Source organism: Ochlerotatus camptorhynchus, unplaced genomic scaffold, assembly GCF_037179485.1.
Source record: "Ochlerotatus camptorhynchus isolate MF236.1 unplaced genomic scaffold, CSIRO-AGI_Acam_v1.1 ptg000328l, whole genome shotgun sequence".
Taxonomy (NCBI): domain Eukaryota; kingdom Metazoa; phylum Arthropoda; class Insecta; order Diptera; family Culicidae; genus Ochlerotatus; species Ochlerotatus camptorhynchus.
This window is the reverse complement of record NW_027040816.1, coordinates 2,309,056-2,323,507: the sequence shown is the minus strand read 5'-3', so window position 1 is coordinate 2,323,507 and position 14,452 is coordinate 2,309,056. Positions and strand designations below refer to the sequence as shown.

Below are 14,452 nucleotides of genomic sequence, written 5' to 3'. Positions count from 1 at the left end.
AAAAATGTCCTCCTTTTTAATCCTTGCATATTTCCAGTAACATATTAATAAAATTGTTTTCAAAAAGCGTTGTTTGCAGAGCTTATTTCCCAACAAACAATTTGAGTTGATCAACAGCTGAATAAGCAATTTTTTAGCTGAAGAAGCTCGTTTTTGCCTGAATAAGCTCTTATTCAACATTCAATGTTTGTTGGGTTGTTTAATTATGTCGCAACTTTATCTTATCTAGCAAATGCCATTCGATGGTGGGACTAGGAGTATACTACAGCTGTCAACTCCCCACATTTAGACTGCGGTCAAGATTGCTGTCCATTTCGTGAATTCAATCTAAATTTGACGGATGGAAATTTTTTAAATAAACCTGAATATTTCAGACAAACCAGGAATCATTTTTGACAATCAATTTATCGAAAATCGGACGATCAACAACATTATATATTATTTTAGAAGAGTCAGTGAAAATTCATCAATTTTTTCTCTATTTTTACTTAAATTTGACATTTCGAAAATAAATTATAATGTTCGAAAAACTCTCTGGTAAATTTAACAGGTTGCTTAGATGTTCCATGTTGGTTTCAATCGCGATGACATGTCTCCTGATGTTTGTACATGATAAAGGCTGGGATGGTTTTAAGGCTGTAAAGCTGCAGTTTTCATGCAAATCAGCTAGACGAGAGCATTTCTAAGTATCAAACATGAATTATGAAGGCTAGTTTGATGCATTTTTCAGAAGTAAAACGAGAAGATGAATTAAATTGATATCTACCACAAGTTATGAACAATCTCAATTGAACCTTCGCAAATCATGAATTTTGTGATAGCGCACATATTATTAAAACGTTTGATAAAAACTCATTGTCCTCCTTTAATGTTAAGAAAAGGAATCATTGTCCTCCTTAATCTCCAAACCTCAAATGAAATGTCCTCCTTTTCAAGTTTTTGATATGGTATCGTTCGGGTTGGAAATTTTCTCGACTTCCCTGGAGGAAGTGCATCGAGAACACTAAGTTGAGAGTCGCTATTCGCTACAGAAGCGTAAAATCTTAGAATAAGAATAAGAAGAAGCATGCAAAAGATGTCCCTTTCGGTCAGCTGTCTCTTTCGGGCACACCATGGAAAGTTTTTCCATTATATATTCATGGGGGGACATATTGAAAAATTCCACTCAACAAAACGTGCGTGAACAGTAGACAGCTTGGCGTGCCCTTATGTCCAACATAACAGAACACATCTGGACTACTTTCGCTTGGGCATGGAAAACTACCACTGATCGAGGATAGCTTCAACCAAATCAACATGTGCCTGGGAATGATTGGTAAACAATAAACATGCTTTTCAAGGTGACATTCAAATAATAATACTAATCAGGTGGTGATACCGGATCCAATCCCGACCTTGGCTATTATGTTGAGCCTATCGCCAATACTCAGATTTGTAGCAACTTCTGTTCTGTTCTTTCTTATTAAATGGGATTGGAAGGATTGCATGATCTCGTTGGCTTAGGATAGAGAGAGGCCATCATCTTCAATTTTGAGTTTCAGCGATATGCCCAAAATGCAACAAAGAATCGCAGTAGGCTCAGCCCACTGCCGGTTGGGTTTTCAGGAGCTGTCACGAATTTATTTGTTTTTCCGCGGAGTGATAATCCAAGTTCAAATAATTTGGACGATTGATTGGTATTGTAGTGAATCTGATGCGCGTGTGATTTAATTGAGAAAGTACCGCAATTGGTGTTATATCGATTTGGGAAAGGACCGGTTGAGAGTGTCACCCGGATGGCGAAGCGCTACCAATATAACTGTGAAAGATTGGGTTGGAAAAGAAAATGTTGTCGCTGCCAAGTAGAAGGGTGACTAAAATAAAAGCAGACAGAATCTTATCATCAAGGAAGTGAGCGGCTGATAGAGAAAAAGAGAGGAGATGAAAAAGTTTGTGATGATCGATCACAGTCATGCAAACCATCCGTTTTGGTGAGACCGTTTCATTTTATAAAATTTTGGGAGTTTATCATTTTGTCTTTACTTATTTATTGGTTTGATTTGAATAGCTTCTTTTACCAGGGCTTGAACAATCGTCGCTTCGGTCGAAGTTTATTGTGATGGGTATGGTAGCCTAAAAAAATGGAGGTTATATGAATTCTGTCCTCGTCTTACGTAAGGACCAAATCGAAACAATGAACGTCGCGTAAAAGTATAATGTACTAATGGAGAGAAAATTCTGTACTACAGTTTTCTAACCAATCTGCCTTGACCTACTCTGCAATTTTGCCGAAGACAGCAACCTTCTTTATGGCCAAGATCATGTGATATTTCATATGACCGTCTTACGCCTAGATTATTTTCTTTCATTATTTAGAGATACCTCTCACCATCCCTCTCCAACAGGGGAGTTTGGTAAATGAGATGATCAACCCGATTCGTGCCTTCCTCAAAATTGATCTTTGCTCGCTTTCTACTCTCTATATACAATTTTCACACTGCCGAACTCTAACGGAACTATCAACTCTATAATCACAAAGAACAGACATCAAAGCTTAAACAAATTGTTCGAAAAATTATGTGTAAGATTTCAAATTAAAATACGTTAGAAACACTAGCGCCGCCGTCCGGAATGTTGCGACTCGATTTATCAGTTTTTGTGATTAATGAGTAAACTGAACTAAAATGTGGGTTGATCTTATTAACCGTGTATCCAAATGAACTGTCGAATCAGTTCAAAACAACGGAAATCAATCGAGTTTCTGCGGAAACCATTATTTTCGAATAAAAAACTAAGTTCTTTTACAGTTTCCTGTAGATCTACAACCGTTTTTCGTTCCAATTTTAACTGAGCATAGTAGTCAGGAGCAAAACTGGCTTTCCTTGAGTTCACTGGCGGCGTATCTTCAAATGGTTCAGTGAGGGTGTGAACTCCAATTTAAATTCAGAAAAATGTGGTAAGACTTGAACACTGCTTACCCTGCATCCGTTATTGCAGGAATTCGAAAAGCCTTCGGGGCAAGTGGTCGGAACATAACTTTTTCGTTGCAAACACTTGGACTCCACGTGAGAAGAAAATCTCCTGTAGTTCGGGCAATTCAGTATCCTCAGGAAAATTGTGAAAGATTTTCGCTTGTTTATTTGCTCACCAATAAAACTCGTACATGTTTTGATCGGTTTTAACAAACAATGTTTTGCTCACAACAATTTTGACATTCTCGTTAAGACGACGTATGCCGGTCATCGACGGCGATGGGCAGCGACACTAGCGCCACCACGATATTGCTAGTTTCAAATGTCTATTCAACCCACTGATCAATCAGTAAAATTTCTTACTCACTTTAGGAATTTGACTTACATAGATGTCTGTTCTCTGTGCTATAATTTCATCTTCTCATCTATCGTATAAAAATTACCACTGATATTTGATGTTAAGGAGAAGCTCACCGCTAAAAAAAAATTACGTTTCGATTTTTCTAAAATTATTGGAAAAAGATATCAAAAATCTTAAAAAATCACATTTTGTCATATTTTTTAATTCAGGTACAAACATATTTAGTTTAATTTATCATGGCATAAAGTTGGACTCAAAAAACCACAAAACATCAACTTTTTGGTTTTCTAGAAAGTCTAATATTTTTCCATGATGAGATAAAAAAAATATTTACATGTAAATTTTCTCAAGAATCTAAGGAAAAACTGATTTTCTTGGATTTTTGATATTTTTTCCAATATATTTAGAGAGCGAGTGTCACGTCAACACATTCCTACCCCTTCCTTTCTTGACCTGTGTTCGGGCGCGGCCGGCGCTGATATTGACAAATCCAAGTTTATGCCGGCCACCGCGGCGCTGTAATCGTAGCGGTGATGAACTTGATATCATCTGTCAAACTGCATATATTTTCAAGTTTGTGATAAGAAAACTATGTTTTACGTGTTATTGTAATTGCTTTATTCAATAACAGAAAGCAAATATGAACAGAAAAGTAGCGCTGGTAAGAATGGTAAGTAAATCCTAATTCTTAAATGCAAAATCATTGAGATTGCTTCAAATTGAAAAATAAGTTGCTCCCAGCAACACATCAACAAATAATGTTAACAATTTTCTTACAGTATTCAAACTAAGAATGCAATACTGAAGGATTATCCCATCGGAAATTTAATTAAATCAATTAGTTTTGTTGTTTGAGGTGAGTTGTTAGAACAATTCTACATATTGAAGCAATCAAAATAATATATTGTTCCATCCGCAGGAACATCACCTTTTCTATAGCTGAACCTGAATCTTTCCTATAGCTGAAGGAATATAGCCGAACGGAAACCCTTTTTTCTCTGGCATAAATAGAATCTCTCTGATAAGTAGAATTAGATATTTAAGTGCTAAATTATTGAAATAGCATTGAAATAAAAAAAATGTTCTACGATTCTACGATCTACATGATAAAACCAACTAAATCACTGCATGCTTCGATCGATGGTTGCAAATCGTATCCGAATACAATCCTACCGTATTAAACCAACAACCAGCCTCGGGTGCCTGCATTGGAATACATTTTACAAAGGGGCTCTTCTATTTTTATTTAGTTTGGTTGGTCACGCCCTAATAAAAAAATTACCATAAACGAACGATAACCCAAATCATTGAACTATTCCACAAATGGTTTGGATGATACCTTGAACACGTCGTTAAGCGAATTAACCATAATATTTGTATTATGGCGTCTCCATATCAACATTAATCGATGTGGTATGGCTGTTAACATAACCATGCCCATAACCTTAGCATGTTTTTCCAATTTTATTTGAAAACTAGTAATTTTTATTTTAGGATAGACACATATCACAATAGTTTTTTAGGTTTTGTACAAGATTCATTCATTTTAACAGCATATTTACACGAACTAGCACTGTAAATTAACAAATTTCCATAAAAATAATGAAATTTCCAAGGGCTGTCACTATCTGATCACCTTCGGATAGTGCTTATTCCTGTCACCAGGCGCGCATTAGATTAAGTTGGATTCGTCAATTACCTAGTTTGAGATCACCAGTTTTTACACATTGAGGATGATTGCTAGTCCCAAGCATCGTCTATTGGTTCTCTGTGTAATTACAGCTGGTCTGGCAATAACAGAGTAGCAACCGTGGGCGGTCAATCATGCTCATGCTCATGCTCATGCTATATTTGGAGAAATAAAAACGCACCGATTTTTTTTTTCGGGCCGGTAAACTTTCCCTTAAGTTGAAAGTTAATGCTTTTCCTTTGAAATTGACTCCACACCCGTTCGAACCACACCTAATACCCAATAACAACCCACGCTAATACCAACATTGCAAATGAGCAAAATGGGAAGTATTGAAATTTTGACCATATTCGTAAATATAATATTATTGTATAATTATAATAATTCTTCTACTGAAATGAAAATTTTAATTCCAAGATTCCAAGCCTGCCGAAGGACAGGAAAGTCCTACTGAAGTTCAAGGAAGTCTTGCCGTCGTTCAGGGAAGGCCTGCCGAACTTCAGGGAAATCCTGTTAAATTTCAGGGAAGTTCTGCTGAAGTTCAGGAAAGTCCTGCCGTAGTTCAGGGAAGTCCTGCCGAAGTTGAAAGAAGTCCTGCAGCAGGGAAGGCCTGCTGTTGTTCACGGAAGTTCTGCTGAAGCTCAGGAAAGTCCTGCCGTAGTTCAAGGAAGGCCTACCGAAGTTCAGGGAAGTCCTGCTGAAGTTCAGGGAAGTTCTGCCTTAGTTCATGGAAGTACTGTCGTAGTTCAGATAAGTTCTGCCGAAATTCAGGGAAGTCCTGCCGTAGTTCAGGGAAGGCCTGCTGAAGTTTAGGGAAGTCCTGCTGAAGTTCAGAGAAGTTTTTCCGAAGTTCTGGGAAGTTCTGTCTTAGTTCAGGGCAGTTCTACCGAAGTTCAGGGAAGTCTTGCCGTAGTTCAGAGAAGGCCTGCCGAACTTCAGGGAAATCCTGTTGAATTTCAGGGAAGTTCTGCCGAAGTTCAGAGAAGTCCTGCTGTAGTTCAGGGAAGTCCTGCTGAAGTTCAAAGAAGTCCTGCAGCAGGGAAGGCCTGCTGTTGTGCAGGGAAGTTCTGCCGAAGTTCAGGAAAGTCCTGCCGTAGTTCAGGGAAGTCCTGTCGTAGTTCAGGGAAGTCCTGCCGAAGCTCAGAGAAGTTCTGCCGAAGCTCAGGGCAGTCCTGCCGTAGTTCAAGGAAATCCTGCCGTAGTTCAGGGAAGTCCTGTCGTAGTTCAGGGAAGTTCTGCTGAAGCTCAGAAAGTCCTGCCGTAGTTCAAGGAAGGCCTACCGAAGTTCAGGGAAGTCCTGCTGAAGTTCATGGAAGTACTGTCGTAGTTCAGATAAGTTCTGCCGAAATTCAGGGAAGTCCTGCCGTAGTTCAGGGAAGGCCTGCTGAAGTTTAGGGAAGTCCTGCTGAAGTTCAGAGAAGTTTTTCCGAAGTTCTGGGAAGTTCTGTCTTAGTTCAGGGCAGTTCTACTGAAGTTCAGGGAAGTCTTGCCGTAGTTCAGAGAAGGCCTGCCGAACTTCAGGGAAATCCTGTTGAATTTCAGGGAAGTTCTGCCGAAGTTCAGAGAAGTCCTGCTGTAGTTCAGGGAAGTCCTGCTGAAGTTCAAAGAAGTCCTGCAGCAGGGAAGGCCTGCTGTTGTGCAGGGAAGTTCTGCCGAAGTTCAGGAAAGTCCTGCCGTAGTTCATGGAAGTCCTGTCGTAGTTCAAGGAAGTCCTGCCGAAGCTCAGAGAAGTCCTGCCGAAGCTCAGGGCAGTCCTGCCGTAGTTCAAGGAAGTCCTGCCGTAGTTCAGGGAAGTCCTGTCGTAGTTCAGGGAAGTTCTGCTGAAGCTCAGAAAGTCCTGCCGTAGTTCAAGGAAGGCCTACCGAAGTTCAGGGAAGTCCTGCTGAAGTTCATGGAAGTACTGTCGTAGTTCAGATAAGTTCTGCCGAAATTCAGGGAAGTCCTGCCGTAGTTCAGGGAAGGCCTGCTGAAGTTTAGGGAAGTCCTGCTGAAGTTCAGAGAAGTTTTTCCGAAGTTCTGGGAAGTTCTGTCTTAGTTCAGGGCAGTTCTACCGAAGTTCAGGGAAGTCTTGCCGTAGTTCAGAGAAGGCCTGCCGAACTTCAGGGAAATCCTGTTGAATTTCAGGGAAGGTCTGCCGAAGTTCAGAGAAGTCCTGCCGTAGTTCAGGGAAGTCCTGCTGAAGTTCAAAGAAGTCCTGCAGCAGGGAACGCCTGCTGTTGTGCAGGGAAGTTCTGCCGAAGTTCAGGAAAGTCCTGCCGTAGTTCAGGGAAGTCCTGTCGTAGTTCAGGGAAGTCCTGCCGAAGCTCAGAGAAGTCCTGCCGAAGCTCAGGGCAGTCCTGCCGTAGTTCAAGGAAGGCCTACCGAAGTTCAGGGAAGTCCTGCTGAAATTCAGGGAAGTCCTGCCGTAGTTCAGGGAAGTCCTGTCGTAGTTCAGATAAGTTCTGCCGAAATTCAGGGAAGTCCTGCCGTAGTTCAGGGAAGGCCTGCTGAAGTTCAGGGAAGTCCTGCTGAAGTTCAGAGAAGTTTTTCCGAAGTTTCTGGGAAGTTCTGTCGAAGTTCAGGGCAGTTCTACCGAAGTTCAGGGAAGTCCTGCCGTAGTTCAGGGAAGGCCTGCCAAAATTCAGGGAAGTCCTACCAAAGCTCAGGGTAGGACTTGGGGTTCAGGGAAGTCCTGCCGAAGTTCAGAGAAGTTCTGCCGTAGTTCAGGGAGATATCTAATTATCTTTAAATATACCAAAATATATCAGAAAACCTTCTTCAGGGCCTCCGGAAATCCTCACCACACACTCAATCGGTACGTTTCTGTAGTAGGCACCATGCTTGGCATACACAGTTTTGGTCACGAACTGCTCATTTGCTAATAACTTCGCACACAGTTGACGTAACATAGTTATTTTTGAAGCAGGAAATAGAATAGAGTTTAAGCTTGTTATAGATACGTAAAAACAAGTAGATTTTAATACTAGTAATAAACTGTATTTGCTTTTGCGTGGTAAAAATGAAATGAGAAATGCTCGCTGCACATCTCGGACTTTAAGTGTAAAAAAACCATTGTCGTTGATTTAAATGTTAAGATTCACCTACTCCTTGCATAGTAGTAAACTATGATCCTCATCTATCAATTACTTTAAAGAAAAACAAATTTCAACAACTGAGCGAAAAGTTATTAACAAATGAGCAGTTGGTGTGTACAACTGTGTATGCCAAGCATGGTCGGCACAGAGCTCAATTATCTTGGATCTTACGTCATCCAGTTCGAAGACCCGTTCAACATCGTTCTCTATTAAATGCCAAACGGAACTGAAGGTCGACAGATAGCCATCTTCACAGTTTGGTGAAGAAAATGGTAGAATGTCCAAGGTCGAATTCGTGTTTCATAAATTTGATGTAACCTTGAATCCTTTGGTTTGTTTTTTTTCCGTCGATCTTGTTTTCCGTGCTGAGCCACCAATGCTACCGACGTGCCAGGAAGGCAGCTCCCACACCTGGACCCTACATATCGACCCATCAACTCATGAACCGGGGACCAACGGCTTTACTTCCCATCCGAAGGAAGGCGTGATCAGAGATGTTATGCCTCAGAACATCCCGGCGGCGCCGACTGGGATTGAACCCAGGCCTGCTGGGGTGAGAGGTAATCACGCTTACCACTACACCACCGGCGCCGTTTAGTAACCTTGAATAGCTATTATACTTTGTTAAATTTGGCTGCCAATTTGAGATGTGACAAATACTTGAAACTATTTAATTCAGAAATTTGTTTCATAGTAGCTAAGTCATAGTGTTTAATTGAAAAAAGTAAAAGGGTCTGTGCCTAGGGGAGCGAACGGAAGCTTGACGTAGGACCACTAGTGGAAGGAACAAATATATTGATCATTTAGTTCTTAACTCTTTCTGTTTTTGAATTGGTGACCCTGACCCTCAACCGAGAATTGAGCTCGCTCATGTGCGCTCTATCGTTGCGTCCGTGTTTAGGATTTTTCGTTACATGTCTGAATTTTGATTTTTTTTCAATGTTACCCCCAGTATAGAAATTAAAGACGTAGTCCTACGTAAAAAACACTGATTTTAATACTTTGATAATTTGATTTGCTCAATCCAAGTCTGTTTTTCAGCATCAAAGACGATTCGGGAGATGGCTCGATCTTCTGATACACCTCTGACGTATTAAACGTACCCAGGACTAACCACCATTTCTCAACAATTTCAAAATCTTCGTGACTGCTGGGCTTTCGAGTTTGCGTGCTCTTAGCAGCTTATCTAAGGGATTATCACGGGCAAGCCATTGACAACTTTTAGCTTTGTATTGTTCCGTAAGATCGTTGAACTGGAGTCGTTTTCGTCCTACTTCTCGATACATTGTGCTCTCAGAAACCGTTGGGGAAGAGTTGTTGTCGGACGTACTTGAACGACTATCGGATGGTGATGATGTTGCAGAATTATCGAGAGGATAAGGTGATGATTCTGATTGTTTCAGCTACAAATCAAAATCACAACCAATTATTCTTCTGATGTTTTTTTCGTATTTTCTCTACAGACTCAATCCATTTCGACTCTTCCTCGAAAAATCGTTTTTGCATCCATGCTTCGTTTGCTTGATTTATTATAGCTTGATTGGCTGAATTACCGAATTAACTGTATACAAACATTGATCTTAGAAAAGTTTGAGATTTTTTTACTTAAATCTGTTCACGATGTTTCAAAGGTCAATGAGAAATAAATCAGCTGATTCGGTTCATTGTACTTCAATAAATATTAGTGTTAAGTTGGAAAGTCAAATAAGAAGCCTTCCATTTAAACTGCTCAATACAAACTCAGCCAATCAAACTCAAAACCATACCGATATATCTTGAATAGTTTATGTACCAGCAACCAAGGTTTCAGAAATGTTAATGCCCATCCAAAAAAGTTGAAGCTTTTTGAACTTTTTTGAAGAGTTAAAAAATCACGAGGTGATAGACTTTTGTCCGGTACTGTACATCTCTGTACACACAAACACTGCGGGTTTCTAGGAGAGTTAATAGCAGATCTAATTTATATAGATATATTTTTTTTCTCTTATGATCAATTGAGCCTTCTCCACAGAACTTCTTATGTGTTAAATTTACATAGTTGAAGATGCTAAGCTTCAAATAACAGACTAAAAGTGGTTAGTTAGAGTACGGCAGTGTGAAAATTGTACATAGAGAGTAGAAAGCGAGCAAGGACAACTTTGAGGAACGTACGAATCGGGTTGATAATCTCTCTTTACCAAACTCCCTAGTTGGTGAGGGGCTTTCCTGATCTATTTTAAGTCCATTGAACTTTATCGAAGTGCCCTGAAGCTAAAACGTTTTTATCTAGTTTCTTATAATTATACAAACTTAACTTCAACGAAGTTTCCCAAACATGTATAAGGTTCCAAATTCTACGAAGTTGTCCGATTTTTTACAAAGCACCCTGAATTTCTACGAAACACTCCGACGCTCGAAAAAGTGGCCCGAATTTATATTAAATTTAATTTTTTTACTACGATGTTCTCTGAACATCTACAAAGCTCCTCAAGCTTGAAAATTCTAATGAAGTGAAAGAAACATCCTTGAACTTCTACTAAGTACCCGGAATTTCTAACAAAATCGCTTAATTTCTTTAAAGTTCGCTTTAAAGTTTCTACAAGGTTTGATGAACATCTACAAAACTTGCTGAAGCAGTAGTTCTACAAAATTCACTGAAGTTTGATTAAGTTCACTGAGCTTTTGCAAACTTTGCTGAACTTCTATAAAATATACTGCACCTCTAAAAAGTTTCCAGAATTTTGATGCAGTTCAATTAAAAGTCTACAAAGTTTTGGAAAGTTATACGATGTTTCTTGATCATCTATGAAGTTGCTAAAAATTTCACAACGTTCCCTTTACTTTTAAGAAGCTTTCCAAAAATCCTGAATACGGTTGTGTTCGTGATGGCTTTTGAGGAAATGAAATGTTTCATCCAATTCAGGGAGGGTCGTGCACAATCTTGGCTCTTTCTAAGCAAATTTGATCTGGTATTACTCAATGTAGTTGATTCAGTTAGGATATAATAGCAAAGAAGAAGTAGAAGAATCAATTGAAACCGTCAAAATATCATGACTAATTTCCCCTTTATTCACTCTCTTTCCAGTAAACGATGGTCGAACGGCAACGTTGCCGCAGTACCGAGGCCTCACCGGAGCATTCCTCACCATCTTCCGACAGGAGGGCTTCAAGGGTCTCTACAAGGGAGTCACACCGAACATCTGGGGATCGGGCAGCGCTTGGGGATTTTACTTTTTGTTGTGAGTATTTGCAGCCGACCGTAAGTCCGTAATAGGAAGTAGTTTCTAATCGTTCTATTTGCACACAGTTATAACTCCATCAAAACGTGGATCCAAGATGGTAATTCTGCCCAGCCGTTGGGACCGGCCCTGCACATGCTAGCGGCAGCCGAAGCTGGCGTCATGACCCTGGTGATGACCAACCCGATTTGGGTGGTAAAGACGCGGCTGTGTTTGCAGCTAAACGAACCGGGTCAGAAGGGCTACGACGGAATGGTGGACGGACTGAAGAAGATCTACCGAACCGAGGGCGTCCGGGGGTTGTATAGTGTACGATGGAGCATTGAGGAGAGTTGAGCGGATCGGCGTTATTGAATGGATGATTTTATGTTTTGCAGGGATTCGTACCCGGCATGCTGGGAGTGTCACACGGGGCGCTTCAGTTTATGACGTACGAAGAGATGAAGAACCGGTACAACCAACACCGGAAGCGGCCCATCGATGCTAAGCTGGTAAGTGACGTCTGGTTTGTGCGGTGACGGAATGTGCTGACCGCATTCTTGTTTTTTTTAGACCACCGTAGAGTATTTAACGTTCGCCGCCGTCTCGAAGTTGATTGCTGCGGCTACCACTTACCCGTACCAGGTAATACGGGCCCGTCTGCAAGATCACAACCACAGCTACAAGGGCACCTGGGACTGCATCAAGGTGACATGGAGGTACGAAAGAGTGTCAGGGTTTTACAAGGGCCTTATTCCGTACTTAGTCCACGTTACGCCCAACATCTGCCTCGTGATGTTGATCTATGAGCAATTCACCAAGCAGTAGTGCAGTACTCAGTCAGGAAATAAAGATTCTCTCCTCTTGGGCTGTCCTGAGTAGTTATATACTTAAGTACGTTTTGTTTAGGAAGCTATTTTGTCGATATATTCGTTTTTTTCTTGTTCCAATTGTCGTCCCATCATCGCCACTAGCTTGTAAGTGTCAGTGTTCAACGCGATATTCATAAAATCATTTCACCCACTATTTAAGTACGATGAAATCGGAAACAAGAAGCTAGAAATTATTACTATTATTATTAGTGTTCGGAGAGGATGTCATCCGTTTGGGGGTGCGCATCTTGTTGAAAGAAATTTTCAACGTTAAAGCCAGAGATGGGCACTAAAACCGCTAACCGCTAAATCATACTTCGGGGAATCGTTATGTTTTCTAATGTTAATAATTTCAGATTGAAATAAAGTTGTGTACAGTTGTGCATTGTATATTTGGCTTTTACCCAGTGGTAAAATGTTAGTTAGTGTAATTTAACGGCTAAATCGCTTAATGACACTCAAGGTCAATTAATTAAAAACCAAAATCATTACCACTGTTCAATGGCCAGGTATCAAAGGTACTTCTGTACGAAAATCCGTTTCAATCTGAAATTATCAAAGTTAGAAAAAAATACCATATAGAAAAGTATAATTTAGCTGTCCACCACCTCTGGTAAAAGCGTATTTAATTTGTAATCGGATTACTGTTTCTTTACTACTTTCCCAATTGGTTATTTCTCAATATGCTTTTGGTGTTGGTAGAAGAAATGTGTCTCCGTTTCTTCACGTTATATAAAAAAAAAAAAAAACCTTATGCAACTCTTTGTTAGTTGATACGTGATTGTTGGTCTTATCTCTCGTTGGAATGATCACCGAATTGCGCAGCAGCTAACACAAAATTCTCTTTATTTAACCTCACCAACAGATTAATTTTCTCTACTAACAATAACAATAGTTAATTACTAGCAAAAAAAAAACAACCCTCGAGGAAGTTCGATTAGCAAAAAGAACGGAATAGAAAAAGTGACTTATCTTAATCTGCAAACAGCAGCAAGCAAAAAGTTTATAGATAATTTAAGCTAGTTTTCAATTCAGTACAACCTGCACAGTCAGAACATCCCGAATTCCATTTCTGTTAGTTGTAACCCCTTTTAATGCAAAAGAAAAATAAACATAAAAAAAAATATATTTTAGAAAAAAACAAAAATAGAAAATTAGCAAAAAACATAAGAAGCGAAAAAACATCAAAGAGTAATAAAGACGTTTTTCTTCTTCTTCTCCTTTCTCTCTCTCTACCGAACCATTTCAGATTTGAATCGTGGCGTGGCTTCTATAAAGGGCTCGGTCCGAACTTGTTGCGCGTTACGCCGGCGACGATGATTACGTTCGTTACGTACGAGAATGTGTCGCGCTATCTGTTGGCCGTCAAAAAGTCGTAGATTAGGAAGAGGAGATTCATTAGCCAGTAAAAAAAAAAAAGAGAACCAGTTAGAACGTAGGTAGTCGCGGTGCAGCTTTATCAAAATTTTCTTAGTCAATGTCGTCATGGTTTCGCTCTTCTCGATGCCGAGAAGACTTGGTGCCGAGCCATGTCGCATCCGGAATCCGGAAGGATGGTGTGAAACTATGCTTTTGAAAAGCTTCACTCCCTTCCGAAGAATTAGCTTAGAATAACCAAAATCTAGCTTAGCGTTTGTTTAAAACACACGATCGTACGCGATTGTTGGCATTGGATGCCTAGTTTCTAGATTAGTAGACTTAAGTGAGGATTTAGCGAGTGGAATACGGCTTCTTCAGAAGCGCGCCTATTTGGAGCGTTCGCTCTCGTTTCGAGAGCAGTCATGTCAAAAGAGATGATTGGATTGGAATGAATTCTTTTATGCTATTCAGTACACGTCAGTTTCTATTACAAAATTCTTGGGTTTCAATTGTTTCATTCCGAAAAGTCAATGAGATTCTTTCGTTCGTCGCGCGACGCGGTTCTACTTCTGGTTGCTGATTAATTCAGAAATGGGCCTTCTGAAACTTGAAACTCTGCGGTGCGGTTCTCAGAACTCGACGTTCTCTTCTCAAAATGCGTTCAGCAAGTCCGTGTGCTCTTCGTGCTCTATGGTCGGATGATTGGTTGTGTATGTTTTCACATAGGGGAAAAGGATGTTATGCCCCTAATTTGGGCCCATACATAAATTCAGCAATCGACTAAATTTTCAATAGCGACCAAAAATTTCCAATAGTATCGTCCCAATGACGCGTTCATCTAGATAAAATTGAGCAGATTTAATAGCGATGGGCCCAATCTTAGATCCATAGGCCAACATTAGTGCCATTTCTCCTATCTTACGATATTTCAGAAAGTCGGTGCCGAGC

At 40.1% G+C, this 14,452-nt stretch overlaps 1 protein-coding gene across 1 annotated transcript in view; it reads left to right on the top strand.

Moving 5' to 3' along the window:
* LOC135708172 (solute carrier family 25 member 32) overlaps nt 1-13,999 on the top strand; it is a 39,538-nt gene extending 25,539 nt beyond the window's left edge. Inside the window, exons 3-7 of the mRNA XM_065230173.1 lie at nt 11,141-11,294; nt 11,363-11,603; nt 11,672-11,785; nt 11,847-11,992; nt 13,395-13,999. Coding sequence (XP_065086245.1) covers nt 11,141-11,294; nt 11,363-11,603; nt 11,672-11,785; nt 11,847-11,992; nt 13,395-13,524 — 785 coding nt within the window. The 3' untranslated portion in view covers nt 13,525-13,999. The remainder of the gene's footprint in view (nt 1-11,140; nt 11,295-11,362; nt 11,604-11,671; nt 11,786-11,846; nt 11,993-13,394) is intronic.
* The last annotated feature ends 453 nt before the right edge of the window (nt 14,000-14,452 follow it).